Source organism: Pelobates fuscus, chromosome 7 (assembly GCF_036172605.1).
Source record: "Pelobates fuscus isolate aPelFus1 chromosome 7, aPelFus1.pri, whole genome shotgun sequence".
Taxonomy (NCBI): Eukaryota; Metazoa; Chordata; class Amphibia; order Anura; family Pelobatidae; genus Pelobates; species Pelobates fuscus.
Window position 1 is genome coordinate 206,164,897 of NC_086323.1, and position 18,002 is coordinate 206,182,898.

Here is an 18,002-nt window from a genome sequence, read left to right on the forward strand (position 1 = left end):
TGAATCCACTGAGTGATCTCTGCAACTTTCACGATGCATTACTGGGTATATGGTCTTGGTCGTCACATTGATGACCGGCTAGGCCTCTGGCCATCCTGACAAAATGTCTATTATAACTATTGCATATTTGAACCGGCAACTCTTTGGCACCTGGATATAGTCACTTGGATTCTTGAAAGGGATAGTGAAGTTTAGCTAGATGCTTAGGACTTTCCTCCTTTTTCTGCCTGAGTTGTCCTTGGCACAAACGGCACAGGATCGACAGTAACTGTTGATCAGAGGGGTAATTCTAGGTGCTTCAGAGTATTTATTGATCAAAGAGTTCATGAGGGTCTTGGATAGGTACAAAGCTCTATGGGCCCACTGGACCACTGCCCAGTACATGTTTTTGGGTAAACAGAACTTGAGTGTTGGAGTACAGCCCGTCTTTAAGGGTTGCCCCTTTCTGTTTTCCAGCTTTGTATTTCTTCAGGGTCAGCAGCTGCTTGTTATTCCTTTAGGAGCTTGAGATCTGTAGATAGGATCTTCATGGTGAATATAGAAGTTTCTTTAGCGGACACGCTTCTGTGGTTAACCTGTAGTTAACCGCAACATTCCACATTCTAATTGAGGCCACACGCCAGGTTGTAGGTGGTCCCAGTTCGTGACCCTTTCGGTAGTTTAACCATCGGGAGATAAGGCACGAACGGATATATCCTGGGGCCGTCAATTAGCCTGCGGTTAACCGCAAACCGGAGCTCCCTGGGTGATCAATTGGTGACACATTCTCCCAGCCGGTTGGTCGGCCGTTTGGTAGTTGGAGAGGTGACCGGGGTTAAGTGGCGGCACACGCCAGGGACCGGGTGGTCTGTTATTCGTTTCACGAACCGGTGTATATAATCCATTCGGGAGATGAGTGTAGAATTCAAGTACCGAAGCAATAGCAGCACAAAAGAACCAACATAATCCTTGTCTGTAACCGTTTTGTAACAGTCCCCCTCAGAGAAAGATGAGGAAATTGAGAGGTACGAGACAAGGACGAACCTACTTCCGTCGGAGAATGTCCCTTAAAGGATGCTTAAAGAAGAATGGAGGGGAGGAGGAGGAGGAGGAGGAGGAGGGAGAAGGGGGACACCACTGAACAATGATCAGAAATGAAAAAACACGGTCCCCACTCCCGTCCGCACCCAGTCAAATAGCCACGGGCCTATTTACTAGCCTCCCCGATCAGGCCAGAGCGCAATTGTCCCAAGGTTCCCATAGTTTCAGGAATCTCTCCACAGATCCCTTCACCCTGGCTGTCAGGTCATCCATAAGCCTGCAGTCCTTTATTTTGGGTACTATGGTTTGAATATCAGGGCCTTCCGGCGACAGCCACGCCGTGGCTATTGCCCTGCGAGCACTTAGGGTCACTTTGTGTATTAATGGCTGTTCTCGTTTGGACCAGCCCTCAACAGATCTGTTAAGCAGATAGGTCCACGGATTCAGGGGCAGTGGCCTGCCAAACACCCGTATCAGTATATCTTTGACTGCTGTCCAAAAGGCCTGAACTTTTGGGCACTCCCACCACATATGTAGATAAGTGCCAGTGCATGCCACATCCTCTCAAACAATTGTCAGTTTCCGTTTTGTGCATATGGTAAAGTTGTATAGGGGTGGTATACCATCGTAGCATGGTCTTCCAGGATTGTTCCTGAAAAGTGGTGCATATGGAGGCCTTAGAGTTTGCCTCCCAGATTTCTTGCCATTCAATGCCTTCGAGCACTTCTCCCAATTCAGATTCCCATTTATCTGTGTACGGTAAGTTTCCCCATTCCTTGTTCTTCTCGCTTAGGTGGGCGTATAAGAGCGTAATCGATCCCTTGGGAGTTACCCCTTGTAGGCACATTGATTCATAAAATGTCATCTGTTTCATAGCTGCCGCTTTTATGTGTGCTTGTCTTGCATAGTCCCGGATTTGAAGATACCCAAAGAAATCTGCGGGGGTCATGTGGGAGTCCTGTTGGAGGTCTGTGAATTGAATTATGGTTCCGTTCCGGTATAGCTGTTGAATCCTCTGTAGTCCAGTTTTTTCTATTCGTTTAAATTCCCGAGGTGCCATTCCTGGAGGAAAATCGCGGTTCCGCAGTATTGGAGTGAGAGGGGACGGTGTGGATGCGAGAGAGTATTTGGATCTGCTACGGTCCCAAATGTGAATAGAGTTAAGGACCGCCGGGCACGTCGTCCGTATGATAGGTCTGCTGTCTTTAGAGGCCCACATGGCGAATTGGGGGACGTCGGATCCAACCATCATGGACTCTATGTCCACCCATCTCCTCTCGGCGGGTGGTGAGTGCCACATCGCAATCTGCGTCAGTTGAGCAGCCAGGTAATAGAAGTATAGGTTTGGGAGGCCAAGCCCGCCTCTATCTTTGCGTCTGTAAAGCACCTGTCTGGCTATCCTGTGCCTCTTGTTGTGCCAAACGAAATCTCCTATTGCCTTTTGTAGCGGAGCCAGCTGTGATTTAGCGACCTGTATCGGCAGGGCCTGAAACAGGAACAGGATGCGCGGTAGTATGTTCATTTTAATACTTCACGTTTTTAACACTTAAATTGCTAGACTACATTGATTATTCAACTGTATTAACCCCCTGGGAGACCCCCCCCCCCCCGGTAAGTCATTGAGACATACTGAGTTCAGAGCAGGGAAGTAGCAAAAAGACCTGCAGAGCTCCATTGGATTTCCCTGCAGCACTTCAGCTTCCCAGGGAGACTCAAGGCTAAAGTCCAGGCTAAATAGGGTCCTGGAACGAGGCACTGGTGACAGGGAGGGGTGCAAAACCAAGGAGTTGGCCTGGACTCCCAAATATACAAACAAAACCAAGAGGGCTGCGCTCACCTGAACATGCATACATTATAGAGTGCTGTTGGGGCATGTTCATGTATGCATGTTCAAGTGAGCGCGGTTAGATGTAAAGTGCATAGCAGACGATAAGTAAGTTGGATAACATTATTTACTATTGGGTGAGAGAGGTTTAGTTTGACGTATGCTGTAGTAATCCAAACTTGTAAAGTCAGCAACAATCAACGACCACTTAGTATAAATGACACATAGGGATGCAGCACAGTATAATAAATGGGTAAAACTAGCTGGATACTAACTGATTATATAAATGATATGTAAATGCCTAATGATGGATAGCATGGCTGAACGAGGTTTATATAATAAGTGAAATTAATATCACTGATTGTATCGTTACAATGGCACCTGTCATGGGGTGAGATAAATTAGGCAGCAAGGGAGCAGTCAGTTCCTGAATTTGTGTTAGAAGCGTAAAAAGGGCCAAGCAAAAAGATCTGAGTGACTTTGACAAGGGTCAAATAGTGATGGCTAGACGACTGGGCCAGAGCAAGTCTGATGGGTGTTCTCGGAATGCAAAAGTATTTCAAGGAAGGACAGCAAGTGAACTGGCATCATGGTCATGGGTGCACAGGGCTCATTGATGTATGTGGGGAACATAGAGAAGTCCCCGTAGAAGGTAAGCTGAGATCCATCAAACGGCCAGTAGAGGTATTATGTGTGAGGAGGGCTTGCATTTGTTTGTGGTGTGTTGTATTGTGTCACTTAATAGTTTTGATAACTGAATGCAAGGTACATAAAATAACATTACAATTTCTTTTTCTTTTTTAGAACTGAGCTCATTGGAAAATACTTTCCCTAAAACAGAAACAGCAGCTGTCAATCTCTATTTGGTAAGTTCAGTGCCTTTTTTTTTTAGTTTATGTTTATTATAATCTATAAACATATTATATATATATATAAACATAAAAGATCCAGCACACGCACTCATTCACTAAACAACAACTTCAAGGCTTACATAATGCAATAGTAATACACTCCTAATCTAGGCAAAAACAATGGGGGCTTAGTTACAGTATATGTAAGCAATCCTATGTGATGAATTGTGTATGTTGTATGAATTGGCCCCAGCAGGATGCTTATATATGCAGGTTTAGGTGAGTGCAACCCTCTTGGTTTTATAATATATAAATATATATAATAGAAAAAAATATATTTTCTCAGGTCCTCTACAAGAGGCCTGAGAGTTTGAGGGTTCTGCACAGTATCTTAGCTGTTTCTAGAATTGCACTCTTCTGGACAATAATTTTAGATGTTCCACATGGAATCTGTTGAAGCCACTCCCCCAACTTGGGAGTCACAGCTATCACAACTGGGACTACTACTGTCTTCACCTTCCACATCCTTTCTAGCTCGTCTTTCAGTCCTTGGTATTTCTCTACCATCTCATGTTCCTTCTTTCTAATGTAATAGTCACTGGGTATTGCAACATCCACCATGACTGCAGTCTTACGTTCCTTGTCTACGACCACAATGTCAGTTTGGTTGGTCAGCACTTGCTCGTCTGTCTGGATCTTGATGTCCCACAGGATTGTAACCCAGTCATTCTCAACTACTCTTTTTCGTATCTCCCATCTGGACTTAGGCTGGTCCAATCCATATTCTGTGCAGATGTTTCGGTGCGCAATCCCATCAACTTGGTTCTGTCTCTCAGTGTATGCTGTTCCTGCTAACATCTTGCATCCGGCTACTAGGTGTTGGACTGTCTTAAAAGCCTCTTTGCACAGTCTGCACTTTGGGTCTTGCTTGCTGTGGTGGACTCCAGCTTCTATTGATTTGGTGCTGAGTGCTAGTTCCTGTGCTGCTAGGATTAGTGCCTTAGTGCTCTCTTTCAGTCCTGCCTTTTCCAACCACTGGTAGGATATTGCCATGTGAGCCACATCCACTATCTGCCGGTGGTACACCCTGTAACGGAGCTCCGTGTACTCCGACCGAGTACCCTCCGTTGATGGATGCTCCTAGCGCTCTCAGAGGACTCCAAGCACTGCAGACGACACCACAACCACCGAAGGCTCCACAACCGCCGTAGCTTAACTGGAGCCGCGCCGTCTTCCGTCCACCCTGGAATGAACCTTCAGCATTCAGGAACGTGTGGGGAAGATCTCTCCTCCTGGAGAGCGTATCCGGAACAAGCTCTTAAAAGAGCTAAGTGATTAAGAGCTCAGGGGAATATGCAGCGCATAGCAATCCCCAGTGTGATATAGCAGTTCCCTCCAATAACGAGACAAGGCTACGTATTGAGGGTCAGAAGAGGTCTGAGGACTGGAGCACCCAGCCTGCTTTTTATTAGGATAAGGTACACACAGGACACTCCCAGGGGGAGGATGAAATTAACCAATAACAGCATAGTACAGCCCACAGGTTCCCTCCCCTCAGATAAACAGTTAAACCAATTATTACATACAATAAAAATACAGTTTTTACACACACACTGTAACTTTAAAACCATACATTCAATTTCAATAAAAGTTGCATATTCAGACTCAGCATACATCAAACATAAACACTTCCAAAAATCAGCCAAATCCCTCCAGTGGATCAAAAGTTAGCTGGAAGTCCCTTTATGACCGACCGCAAGCACAATTTCCTGCCCAAAACAGTTCCATAGATTTGGGCTGTGCGGTCGGTCAATTTCATGCGAAAAAACGACTAAGTCCCATTTCGAACGGGACTTAGTCTCTGGAGCTGCAAGTTCAGTATGGGAGAAGGGAAGGGTCAGCGGTGTTCGGCAAAATGTGTAGCCGATTTTAGTTCCACAGAATCTTTAGCATACACCGCTGACCGCATTCGAATGACTAAAATGGCCGCCGCCACGTGTTCGGCTGCCGAATGGCGGCCACCCAGCGCTCGGCAATTAACCTGCAGTAACCTCACAGCCTGGGAGGTAAATTGCCTGCACACTTTAACTTCTGGGTGGTCCGCCTGTGTGGTACTTGGTTCAGTAAGCCCTATTTACTGAACCAAGTGGGAGAGAGCCAGGGGCAAGTTATTTTACAGGTCTAGGGACACAGTTTTAAAGGGGTATTGTTCAGCAAAGTCACAATATGTCCCCAGACGGTTCTTAAAGGGCCATACACACCCAATAAAAGTTAATACATTATCAGGGGCACAATCTTCCAGGGGCCATAGTCATGAGGAAGGAGGCTGGCAAATAGGCTTCTCCACAATCCAAGGAAGCAGGGCAATTTTCCATTTAAAGGGCCAGTTACAAATAGCGATTTGTAACACACCCCATGGAGAGGTTTGCCTTGCCTGACCTCACGCCGATCGGTACCTGAGTTAGTCTGGCAGCCCACCCACAACCATTACTGGACCTGGTGAAGTTGGTAGCCTCTCTCTGTCCAGTGTGTCTACCAAGGTTGGGTTGATATCTGGCACTCTCGGTCTCTGTGTTGTTCCCTGGCTTGGAGTGGAGGTTACTTTGTGGGCAGAGATCAGCGATACTCTGCCCTGGTGCCAGCTCTTCAGCCGGGGGGTTAACTGGTGTGCAGTCCTGCATTGTAACAAAGGGACAGGTAGGGCAGAGGTCAGCGGCACTCTGCCCGGATGCCAGCACTTCCGCTGGGGTAGCCTGTAGGAATCAGGCTCTGGACCAGAGGATATGGGAGGGCAGAGGCCAACTGTGCTCTGCCCAGATGCCAGCTCATCCGCTGGGATGGAGTCAGGGAATCCTACCCCCAGGCCCTGATTGTGAATCTGCTGTGGAAAAAAGGGATCGCTTACCTCCTCCTCCTGGTATTCCTGCAGGAATCTGAACCGGCCATCCAGCATCCCTATAAGTCCGGTGCAGAGACCGCGGTCCCATCTGCACCATCGGGGTTAGGGGTCCCTACAAGGTACACTGTCGCTGAGGAGGGAGGTCGATTTTAGTTCCATGAGCTCGACGGCAAAACTCCGCTGACCGCATTCCACTAAACAAGATGGCCGCCGCTACGTGTTCGACTCTGCGAACGGCGACCACCCAGCTGTTCGTCTATTAGCTTGCGGTTACCCACCATCCTGGAGCTTGCCCGGGGCCCCAAGCAGAGCCGGTGCTTCCTATAAGGCTGCAGCCACCTGAGCGCTCTATAGAGAGCCTCAGGCGGCTGTAGCACTCCTCTCTCGTCACCTCCATCCTCCCCTTCCATGTAGCGTGGCCGAGCTCCTCTTCCTCCTGGCTGTGTACTGAGTGCTCACTTCCTTTCAGTCCGGCCGGGAACAGGAAACTGAATCTCCTGTACCGCGCGGACCCGGCCGGACTGACAGGAGGAAGAGGAGCTCGGCCAAGATACAGGGAAGGGGAGGTGAGAAGAACATAGGAGGGGGGAGGGGGAGTGAAAAAAACATAAGGAGGGGGTGAGTAAAAAAACACGGGATGGGGAGTAAAAAAAAACATGGGGGTAGAGTAAAAAAAAAAACATGGGGGTAGAGTAAAAAAATACATGGGGGGAGTAAAAAAACATGGGGAGGGGTAGGAGTAAAGAAAAACAGGGGGGGGGGGGGAGTTAAAAAACATGAATAGGGGGAGGGGGGAGTAAAAAGGACAGTTTTAGATAATTTGCACGTTTGTGAGAACTGAAAAATGTTAATGTGTGTGTGTGTTTGTCTGTTAGTGTGTGTATGTGTGTGTTTTAAAGGGACACTCCAGGCACCCAGACAACATCTGCCCATTGGAGGGGTCTGGGTGCCAACTCCCACTACCCTTAACCCTGCAACTGTAATTATTGCAGTTTTCATAAAGGGTTAACGCCTCCTTTAGTGGCTGTCTACTAGACAGCCACTAGAGGGCACTTCCTGCTTCATAGCACAGGTTTTCTGTACTAGAGTGTCGCTGGACGTCCTCACGCTGTGTGAGGACCTCCAGCATCACTCAATTCCCCATAGGAAAGCATTGAAAAGCATTTTCAATGCTTTCCTATGGAGAGCTCTCTGCATGCGCATTAGGTCTTCTCAGCCGGCGGGCGGGATCAGTCTCCCCCGCCGGCTGACGCAATTAAGGGGAGGAGCGGCGACGACCCAAAACCAACGCCGATGGACATCAGTGGGATTCTCAGGTAAGTCACTGAAGGGGTTTTCACCCCTTCAGCAACCGGGGATGGGTGGTGGGAGGGAGAGGGGACCTGCAGTGCCAGAAAAGCTAATTGTTTTCCTGGCACTGGAGAGTCCCTTTAAGTATGTTGGATTTAGTTATTGTGCACTTTTTTTTATGTATATTTTATTTTATGGTACAGTGGTGTTTTTTGCAAATGTTCAATTGTTGAAAATGTTCAAATTTTATGCACATTATATGCAACAGCAGTAGTTGCACTGTAAACATTTTTTATTTAAATAAAGTGTGGGTGAACTTAAACTGTATGGCTATGCTGTGGATCCTGTAGGCTTTGTGTGCGTGTGGGAGGGGGGGAGTTGGGGGGGCCTCCATGTCTATTTTGCTTGGGGCCCCCAAATTACTTCAAACGGCCCTGTACGTGGACAATACATAGGGATCCTCACCACCTATGGTAGTGCTAGAGTCCAATGTAGACACCGAGGGAACCTTAGACCAATCCCATTCTGAATCTGGATCATAACCCAATATACCATCAATAATTAATTTTATATCTATCTGCGTCATGTTTTGCCCTTGACACATTCTTTATTTTTTTATTTTTTTTATTCTTTATTTTGTTCACTCAGCAGGCGATAAAGAGAAAACAATACAATATGTGGGCTGTTGCCCATAACGGTCACATATAATAACAAAAGCATTGTCACTGGCTGAGACATGGTGTCCCGCTGAGTGGGTTTTTGTTTTTTAACGGAAGCATGTTAGTCAACAAAGCATTTAAACATCAGTATGACCCCTTGGCACCTACATGTGGTTTACTTAAAAGACGGTCCATGGGTTGAGGTGTTCCACAGGAGTAGTTTACCTGAACTATCTTGGGGGGGGGGGAGTTCCTGCGCCAATGTTATCGTGGACGTTGACAAATTCTTTTTAAATACAGTAAACATGCAGCAGGGTTAGAACGTGGGTTGGGTGCTGTGACAGAACCATCCGTCTGTCTATTGTGGTGGATTCGTCTATTTCCTGCACGTCCGTGTAAATGGCTGTTTCCAATAGCCCAGCCATACGAATGACTGTTTTTACTGAATAAAGCTACCGAACGGATGGCCACCCAGGATAGAAGTGTGCTGCTGGTTAACCTCTTGATCCCAATTAGAACGTTGTGGTTAACCGCAGACACTTCTCAATTAAACCGAATTCATTGTGGCCGTCGTTCGTATGTCGACCACGAGGCAGCGGCCATTTTAAAACGCACGAAAGCTCGGCTCTGATTTCATGGAGCTAAAAATGGACACTCTTTCTGCCGAACACCGCTGAAACAACGGGTCGCCTGGCTGTCTCGACAAACGCGTACGAACACCGGCTGTTCGGGAGTTTTACCATCGACGAAAGGACTTAACCCAGATAGCCTTCCCATGGTGTCAATCGCATACCAAAAGACTGTAAGAACTTTGACTCCATGGCGATTGAACTATGCGTATGGGATCTGAGCGCTATTCGCCAATAATATGCCCTCAGATCCCGGCTATCTTGGGATATGTGATGTGAATGTGAAATGTACAGTTATTATAAAGTTATGTATTTTTATGTACTTTTTATGTACTTTCTGGTTTTGAATTTAAAATGGCGAAGTGTCTTTGTCCTGGAGATAATTGTATTACTTCCCAATTATCTCCAGGGCAGAGGGGAGGGAACCATATTGCATTGTGGGAAAAACGCAAAACAGTTCTAGGCGTTTGAGACAAATGCTGAAATAACAATGTTTAAAGGAAATTAGGTAATTTAAGAGTTTATTAGTATATGTCCGTGACAAAAATAGTCAGCTTGGATATAGACAATGTTTTGGGTTTAACCCTTCACTATTGGACAAGACCTCCCATTTGCAACACGCATGCTTTATAAACATATGGATAATCTGATTCAAGTAAGTACCACCAGAGCCGACACAAAGACCGCCCATGGACAATACAGATGCAGGAAACCTCCAATTGAAGTCTGCCGCCTCATATGATATGACACACAGACATCTTAGTTAGCAGCATTTTCTTTTCCGTATGTGACCGAAACCGGATGAGCCACCATGTTGGGTAAGGCGGATTACAACCGGTCCGAACCATATATGAAAGTTTTTTTTCACATGTGTGTTCATTATTACCCCTTTTGTTTGTTATGTTTAGTTAATTAGGGTATATAAAGCCTGTTATGTCAGTTGCTAGGTAGACTGCACCTGAGGAAGATCTCTCTTAAGGTTGAAATGCGTTGTGCTATTTTCTTTTATGTTTTAACTACAACTTGGAATAAATACCTTTTTACATAGTTGATTTGGTTCCTGGTTCCAGTTTTTACTCTGAAACTCCAAGGTTCCAGTGATACACCACTGCAACTATCCCTATTGTGGATGACCTGCCTTTACAGTTCAGAGCCATTCTCTAAAGGCTCTGTACAGTGTGAGTGTTCCATTTTTATTTTATCACTGTTATATTTATGTATACAGGTTACACTATGGTTCCTCTGCTTTGTATTTTTATGATTTAGGGTTATATCAATAGAAATACCCACACATTTCGCTTTTATTTTAAAGGTAAAGAATAATTCTCACTGTGTGCACTTTGACACTTTTTTCTCTTTGGTACTTCTGTCTTTACATAAGTGTACTTGGTGACAATACACTTGGAGTGTTTTTAGGCTGCACCTGTACGCTCATTCATTTGGAGCACCCGATATCCCTTATATTTCCTTTTTTCACTCTTACGAGGTCTTCCCTGTCTTGTTCCGGTAAGCCTTTCATATGGAGGTTGTTGTGTCTTCCGCGGTTGTTGATATCATCAAAGGATCTATGCATGGCTGACGGGTAAGAGGAATGGGAGTATACAGTGGCTTGTAGTTGCTGTACGTAGGTGTGAAGTAAATCATTGCGTCTTTCAGTGTACTCTTTCACTGATGTGGTGGATGTCGGTGCCTAAGGCCTCCAGATAGGTTTGAAAGGAGACCTCGAGTTTCTTTATCATGTTGGCAATGTCTCAGGTTGTTAGAGGGGTGTATGCCAATAGAGACATCCTTTTCCCGGCAAGAGGCTGTGCTGCAGAGTATTCCCGATATCCCATCAGCTGGATCAGCGTAGAGAGAGAGGCAGAGCTCTTACAAGAGCTAGTGATTTAGCTGGATGCAGGTTCCCTTCAATAATGAGACAAGGCTACGTATTGAGGGTTAAGCAGAACTGATTTAATGGGCACACAATCATTTCTTTTATACAACTTTTCCCACTAGGTTACCACCCATGTGGACCTTGTTGGGCACCGAAGACACAAACTTGATGACCAATCATTTACAGTTACACAGTTAAACAGTCCCAGTCATTACTGTACATTCCTCCCCTCTGCCGGGAGATAATAGAGTTAACTGCTGTATCATAAAAATTGGTTAAAAAGTATATTTTTCGCTTGGAGATAATTGAGCTAACACCAAAACTATACATTCAATAAAACTTAAATTTTCTGAACAAGCATAATTAGGGGACAAACATACTCAAAAATCATATGAATCGGTTCAGGGGTTTGGGCGATAACTGGAAGTCCCATCCCTGCCCAGCCACACACGTGGCTCCTGCCCAGAATAGTTCCATGCATTCAGCTGGTGCGGCCGGTCCCTTTTTGTACAATTAAAATACTGAACAGTCATGCTTATTATTGTTTGTGCCTTTGCTGGTCGTGTGCCGCCTCGTTCGTGCAATACTTTTACCGAACGCCGCCTCGTTCGTATGAATGTGTGCAAAGCTAAGTGGTCCTGGAATTCTCCGCGGTGTTCAGGAGTTTGAGTGTCTGAAAATAGTTCCAGACACTCGACGACCAAACACCGCTGGACAAACACCGTTCAACAAAAAAAGATGGCCACTGCCACGTGTTTGTAAATACGAATAGACGGCCACCCAGTGAACCACTTAGAACGTTTGCGGTCTGGCACAGAGTCAAGGAGTTAAATGGTGACACACGCCTAGGCTGGGTAATCTCTGGTTCGGCAGTTTGTTTGTTCATACGAATGGGTTAGCAGTATCATTAGTTTTCCCATTCATATGTTAAATATAGCAATGGTAACACATCCAGGGGGTTACAATGTTTCAAGTCTGTGGGCCAGACAATAACAGGGGTTCTGTTACAGCAGATTTCTCAAGGGTTTGCTTATTTCCAGGTTGGATTTGGATATCAGGTGGTCCAAGCTCTCATGGCTTGAGGAGGCTGAACGGCCTTGGGAGGATTCATATTGGGGCCTGCGGCACCATGTTGTAGGTCTGCATTATCGTGAAAAATTTTAAGGCCCCAGATTTCCAGGTACATTTTTTGCCAGGCGGTTGTTAGGTCAATAGAGAATGTTTTGGATGTCCCATGGCTAGTCAGGAGCCCGATGAATAGGGATTAGCTGTAGGCACGCTCAGAGCAGATTTAGACGTGTCCATCTAGCTTTGAGGTTGGCTCCACTGCCTTGTTTTTATTCTACATATTGGGGTTGAGGTTTTTTTGTCATGTTACAATGCTGCCACCAAACATGTGTACTATTAAGGGTTAAAAAGTGTAAAGGGATTCAAAATGTAGAAAGAAGGTCTGCACACATATGGCAAGTACACTTTGTTTTAGATACATGTGATTTAATTGTAACTCCGTAACCCCTATACTCTGACTGAGTATATCTGCAGAAGAGTCTCCCTAGTCCCGCAATGTGATAGTGTGATATAGCTCTTGTGTTCCCAAACATCAGCCAAGACTTGATGAAGGGTAAATCAGAATGTTTGTTTTATTAGGGCAAGTTGCCTGGTTATATACAAAGAGCCCCGAAATGGGGTTTCCATTCAGTTTTACAGTAAGCGTGCCCAGACGCCTCTGTCTGTGAGCTTGCTTTTGCTTAAATTAATTATCTCTCAGGCATTCGAAGTACAATACGAAACCACAAAACACCCCAAAATGTATATGTAACGGCTACCCCAGTGGAGAGGGGTATCAGCCGTTGGAGACATCCTTCTTCCCGGCAAGATGCTGTGTAGTAATGGAGTAGCCTTCTTTCTATCAGCTGGATCTAAGTAGAGAGGGAGAGGTAGAGCTCTTAAAAGAGCTAGTGATTAGCTGAGCAGGTTCCCTTTCAATAACGAGACAAAGCTACGTTTTTAAGGGTAAAATAGAACTGAGGTTTTAATGACAGGTACTCTCCTTTTATGCGGTGCTCTCATGCAAGGGAGACACCCGCAGACAATTAGACATTAACCAATCAGACAATGGTTACAACCCACAGATTCCCTCCCCTCTGCTTGGTAGATAATTGAGTTTCTTACTGTATCCTCAATTATCTCCGAGCTAAAACTTTTTATGCATTTTTATAACTTTCAGATTTTTCATCATACAGGAATAAAACTTATATTTTTATGAACAACACAACTTGGGGACAAACATATTCAAAATTCGTGCAAATCCGTTCAGGGGTTCCAGAAATATTAAAAAGTGTCTTTGGATGTCTGTTTGTATGCCCAAAACAGTTACACAGATTCAGGCTGTGCGGTGGGTCTATTTCTGCCCTGCAAAATAACAAAGACCCATCCGAAGGCGGCATTCGAATAGTCGAACGCACTTCGACTTCTGTCGAAGTGTCGAAGTGAAAACGGGGTTAAGTTTCAGCGGTGTTCGTTAGTTAAGTGGAGGTCTATTTTACATTAAAAAGATGACAAAGTCCCATTTGAACGTGCGTTCGAATGGGAAGGTACAGGTAAGACTGAATTAAAATGGCCGCCGCCACGTGTTCGATTGTCTAACGTCGGCCACTTCGTCTACTTCGGCACTTCGACTGTTTTACGAAGTGCCATATCAAACATACCAATCCTTCGCACAAAACAGTTGAAGGGCCAGAAAGTCTTTGTTCTTAGGTACAGGGCAATGTGGATGATGGCAGGAAAACAAAAGATAGAGATTCCCAGGCAACATGGTAGGAGGTTGTTACAGTATACAAGTTTGATAAGAACACCCACAAGTATTATATCCCTGGATAGCCCGGATTTGAGCGCCCAAGTTGTGCAAATATCGAATCCGTGTAATATAGCCGAATTGACCACGAGGAAAGGAGATAGTGGCCGGTCCAGTGTGTGGAGTTCCTGTATCAAAATAAACTAAGTCTCCCTCTGGCTCATATGTAGTGAATGTTCCCCTTGTTTGGGAGAATCTTTTCTCTGAAAAGTGCTCTTTTGGCTTGTCTGGTAACCGAGCAGGCGACATTATGATTTTTACGTTGATCGTGAAGCATAGTCATTTTACATTTTGCCAAGTGAATACAAGTAAGTTTGTATTTGCAATTGTTATATTATAATGGGAATTAGAGCACACAAATATTTTTTTATTGTATTACTTAATCACCATAGTGTTTCATAGTCATATTTCTGATGTTTCATGAAAATAAAGTCAGTGTTTAAGTATGGTAAACAATACATCAGTTATAGATTATTTTTTTCATAACTCCCAGTACATTTTTTTTTCAGATATTTCCAGCAGCAGAAGTCTTTCTAAAGGACAGGACAACAACAGAAATATACTAAGCAAGATTATGAAGAAATCTTTTAATAAGACAACCAAGGATTCCAGCTCTCCAAACTCAAGCAATCTCTCAGAACCCTTTATGTCTACAAAGGAGATCATAAACACAAAACCTTTCTCATGTTCTGAATGCGGAAAATGTTTTCGCTGGCAGTCACACATTGTTAAACATCAGAGAACTCACACAGGTGAGAAACCTTTCTCATGTGCGGAATGTGGGAAATGTTTTAGCCATAACCCGGCTCTAGTTTCACATCAGAGAACTCACACAGGAGAGAAACCTTTCTCATGTTCCGAATGTGGGAAATGTTTTAGCCGTAACCCGGCTCTAGTTTCACATCAGAGAACTCATACAGGAGAGAAACCTTTCTCATGTGCTGAATGTGGGAAATGTTTTAGCTTGTACTCAAATCTTGTTTCACATCAGAGAACTCACACAGGAGAGAAACCTTTCTCATGTTCTGAATGTGGAAAATGTTTTAGCGGGCACTCACATCTTGTTTCACATCAGAGAACTCACACAGGAGAGAAACCTTTCTCATGTTCTGAATGTGGAAAATGTTTTAGCGGGCACACACATCTTGTTAGACATCAGAGAACCCACACAGGAGAGAAACCTTTCTCATGTTCTGAATGTGGGAGATGGTTTAGACATAACACATCTCTAGTTAGTCATCAGAGAACTCACACAGGAGAGAAAACTTTCTCATGTTCTGAATGTGGGAGATGGTTTAGACATAACACATCTCTAGTTAGTCATCAGAGAACTCACACAGGAGAGAAACCTTTCTCATGTTCTGAATGTGGGAAATGTTTTAGCGGGCACTCAAATCTTGTTTCACATCAGAGAACCCACTCAGGAGAGAAACCTTTCTCATGTTCTGAATGTGGGAGATGGTTTAGACATTACACAACTCTTGTTAAACATCATAGAACTCACACAGGAGAGAAACCTTTCTCATGCTCTGAATGTGGGAAATGTTTCAGTCGGCAGTGTCAACTTTCAATACATCAGAGAACTCACACAGGAGAGAAACCTTTCTCATGTTCTGAATGTGGAAAATGTTTTAGCGGGCACACACATCTTGTTAGACATCAGAGAACCCACACAGGAGAGAAACCTTTCTCATGTTCTGAATGTGGGAGATGGTTTAGACATTACACAACTCTTGTTAAACATCATAGAACTCACACAGGAGAGAAACCTTTATCAAGTTCTGAATGTGGGGAAAGTTTTAGCGGACACTCAAATCTTGTTTCACATCAGAGAACTCACACAGGAGAGAAACCTTTCTCATGTGCAGAATAGAAAAATAGTTTTGTCAGTAAACCAGATTTTGTTAAACATCAGATAACTGACACAGTAGAGTTTTTATAATGCGTTTATAAATTAACATGGGAATAAAACCTCTAATACTGTGAATTGTTCTCATCCTGACACAATATATAATACCTTTGACAGTAGCAATGTATAAATGATGCATTGGTGTTGCGATTGTGTTAACTCTACAGAGCCCCTCTCTACTTTTCTCCCCTTTGATATTACTGTTAGATTTGGCTCTGACAGCCGTGGGTCTCACAAGATTTAGACTGGGGAAGCTGAACGGAGCTGCTGCAAAGGTAACCGCTTGCTCCCGGTCCCCAACAGGAATGCTGGGCTTGTAATGAGCCCGGTGGTCCTGGCCTGCATATATTGTGTGTATAATATTATAAAAATAAATAATTTGAAAAAGTAAAAATAATTAAATAAATGTAAAATAATTATGTGTGTGTGTGTGTGTATATATATATATATACAATCCGGGGCGGGGATGATGACGTGACGTCATGCAGGGCACATAGCGTGGCGTGCACGCCGCCGGACTGAGCTGAGCTGGAGTCCCACGCGGGAGAGAAGGAGTCGCTACCAGCTATCTGCCAGAATATTCAAGTGCTTGTCTCTGCGAGTATCCCGACTGGACGAGTATGCTGACTGGATTCATGTGCCAAGAGAGGTAGTTTCGCTTCATGTTGCTTCATGTCTTTAGGCTGCAACTGAGTTACTTCGGCTGAAAACGAGCACGATGCTCGGTGTTGCCGTATATGAAGGCTTACACCTAGAACGGTGTTATGCAACGTGAATGGAAATAAAGAGTGCGGACTGAATTTAAATACCTGGAAAAGACACTCATATGAGGTAAAATTGATCTAGCTGTAAAGTTAAAAAAAAAAAAGGAAAGGAAGCAGAAGGAGAAGCAGATTAAAAAAAAAGAGGAAAAGAGAAAAAAAGGGGGTGAAGAAAAAAAAAATGGTAAAGGATAATGAAACAAAAAACAGAAAAGGGGAATAGAAAGTATAAAAGAAATCTCTGCTCATTAATCTGCCTGAAGACAAAGAAGGTAGAGAAGGGAGAGACGTTGTGTATATATAAAGAAAAAGAAAATAACTTAATACCTCCTTTAAAGTGATAAATACCGGAAACGTCTGGCAGGGCTTTTCTGCTAAATAATGCTCCCTAAGGGAAATAAAAATGAGAAAATAGAGGCAAAACAGACTAGAATTATGGCAACAAGGAAAACAGCTGATCAAAGACAAGATACGAAACCTCTCCCAAAAAAAGATCGGGAAAAAAAAGAAAAACAGGAAAAGAGACTCTCAAATTGTTTTAATGCCCCAGCAGATAAAAGTACCTTGGAAATTTCTTCAACATCAACGCCAAATAAAACGGCTTTAAGTAAGCACACAGGAGATCTCAACGAGAGAGAATCACAGGAACGCTTAGATGAAAGACAAATGATCACCCCAGCGTACTTAAAAGAATGTCTAGATGGGGGTGGAGCCTGGTAGCGAGACAGGCCAGATGCCATTTCTGCAAGCTCCGATACTCACGGGCCCAATCTAACGAAAATCTGCCAACAACCTTGACATCCAGCAACACAAATACCGGCATAGCACAGGGGAGATCCCCCAGAATCGACCAATGCCCTTTCAGTACACCCCGAAGCAGGCAAAGCCAAAACACAGAGCCCGGGCCTACCTCCCATCAGCCCACTACGGCCTGGATTATCTGCTAGGCGGGGACTTCCTGGAGGATGCGTGGGACACATCCCAGCACAGCTCCGACCACGGAACCTTAGAGATGGGACACAGATCCCAGAAACCCCAACAAGGTACTTCACAGCCTGATATAGGTATAATGCTCCAGAAGCAAACACTCGCCAAAATGGCGGCCGCACAAGGCCCTGATTCCCCACAAGAGTCTAACTCAGTGGAACAAAGCACTCAGGGGGCTACACTACTAAAACCCACACCCCAGCAGGGTATCACTGAACCGGCCACCAATCAGGACCTACAGCATATGCAAAACATGCTGCAAGAAATACAAAGCCTACTAGCTGCAGATCTACCTACCCTTAAAACCAGCATGCAACAAATCACTGAAAAGGTAGTACACACTGAGGGAGAAGTGAAAGGGATCCAAAGGGAAATCACCTCGCTGCAACAATCCCTCCTCCAACTACTACACAATCAACAAAACTTTGAGGTTCAAATAGCC

The 18,002-nt window shown here is 44.6% G+C and overlaps 1 protein-coding gene across 1 annotated transcript in view; it reads left to right on the forward strand.

The window, feature by feature from the left end:
• LOC134568487 (oocyte zinc finger protein XlCOF6-like) overlaps window positions 1-16,098 on the forward strand; it is a 42,992-nt gene extending 26,894 nt beyond the window's left edge. The window contains exon 2 of the mRNA XM_063427107.1: window positions 14,576-16,098. Within this exon, the coding sequence (XP_063283177.1) occupies window positions 14,576-15,776 (1,201 nt within the window). The 3' untranslated portion in view covers window positions 15,777-16,098. The remainder of the gene's footprint in view (window positions 1-14,575) is intronic.
• The last annotated feature ends 1,904 nt before the right edge of the window (window positions 16,099-18,002 follow it).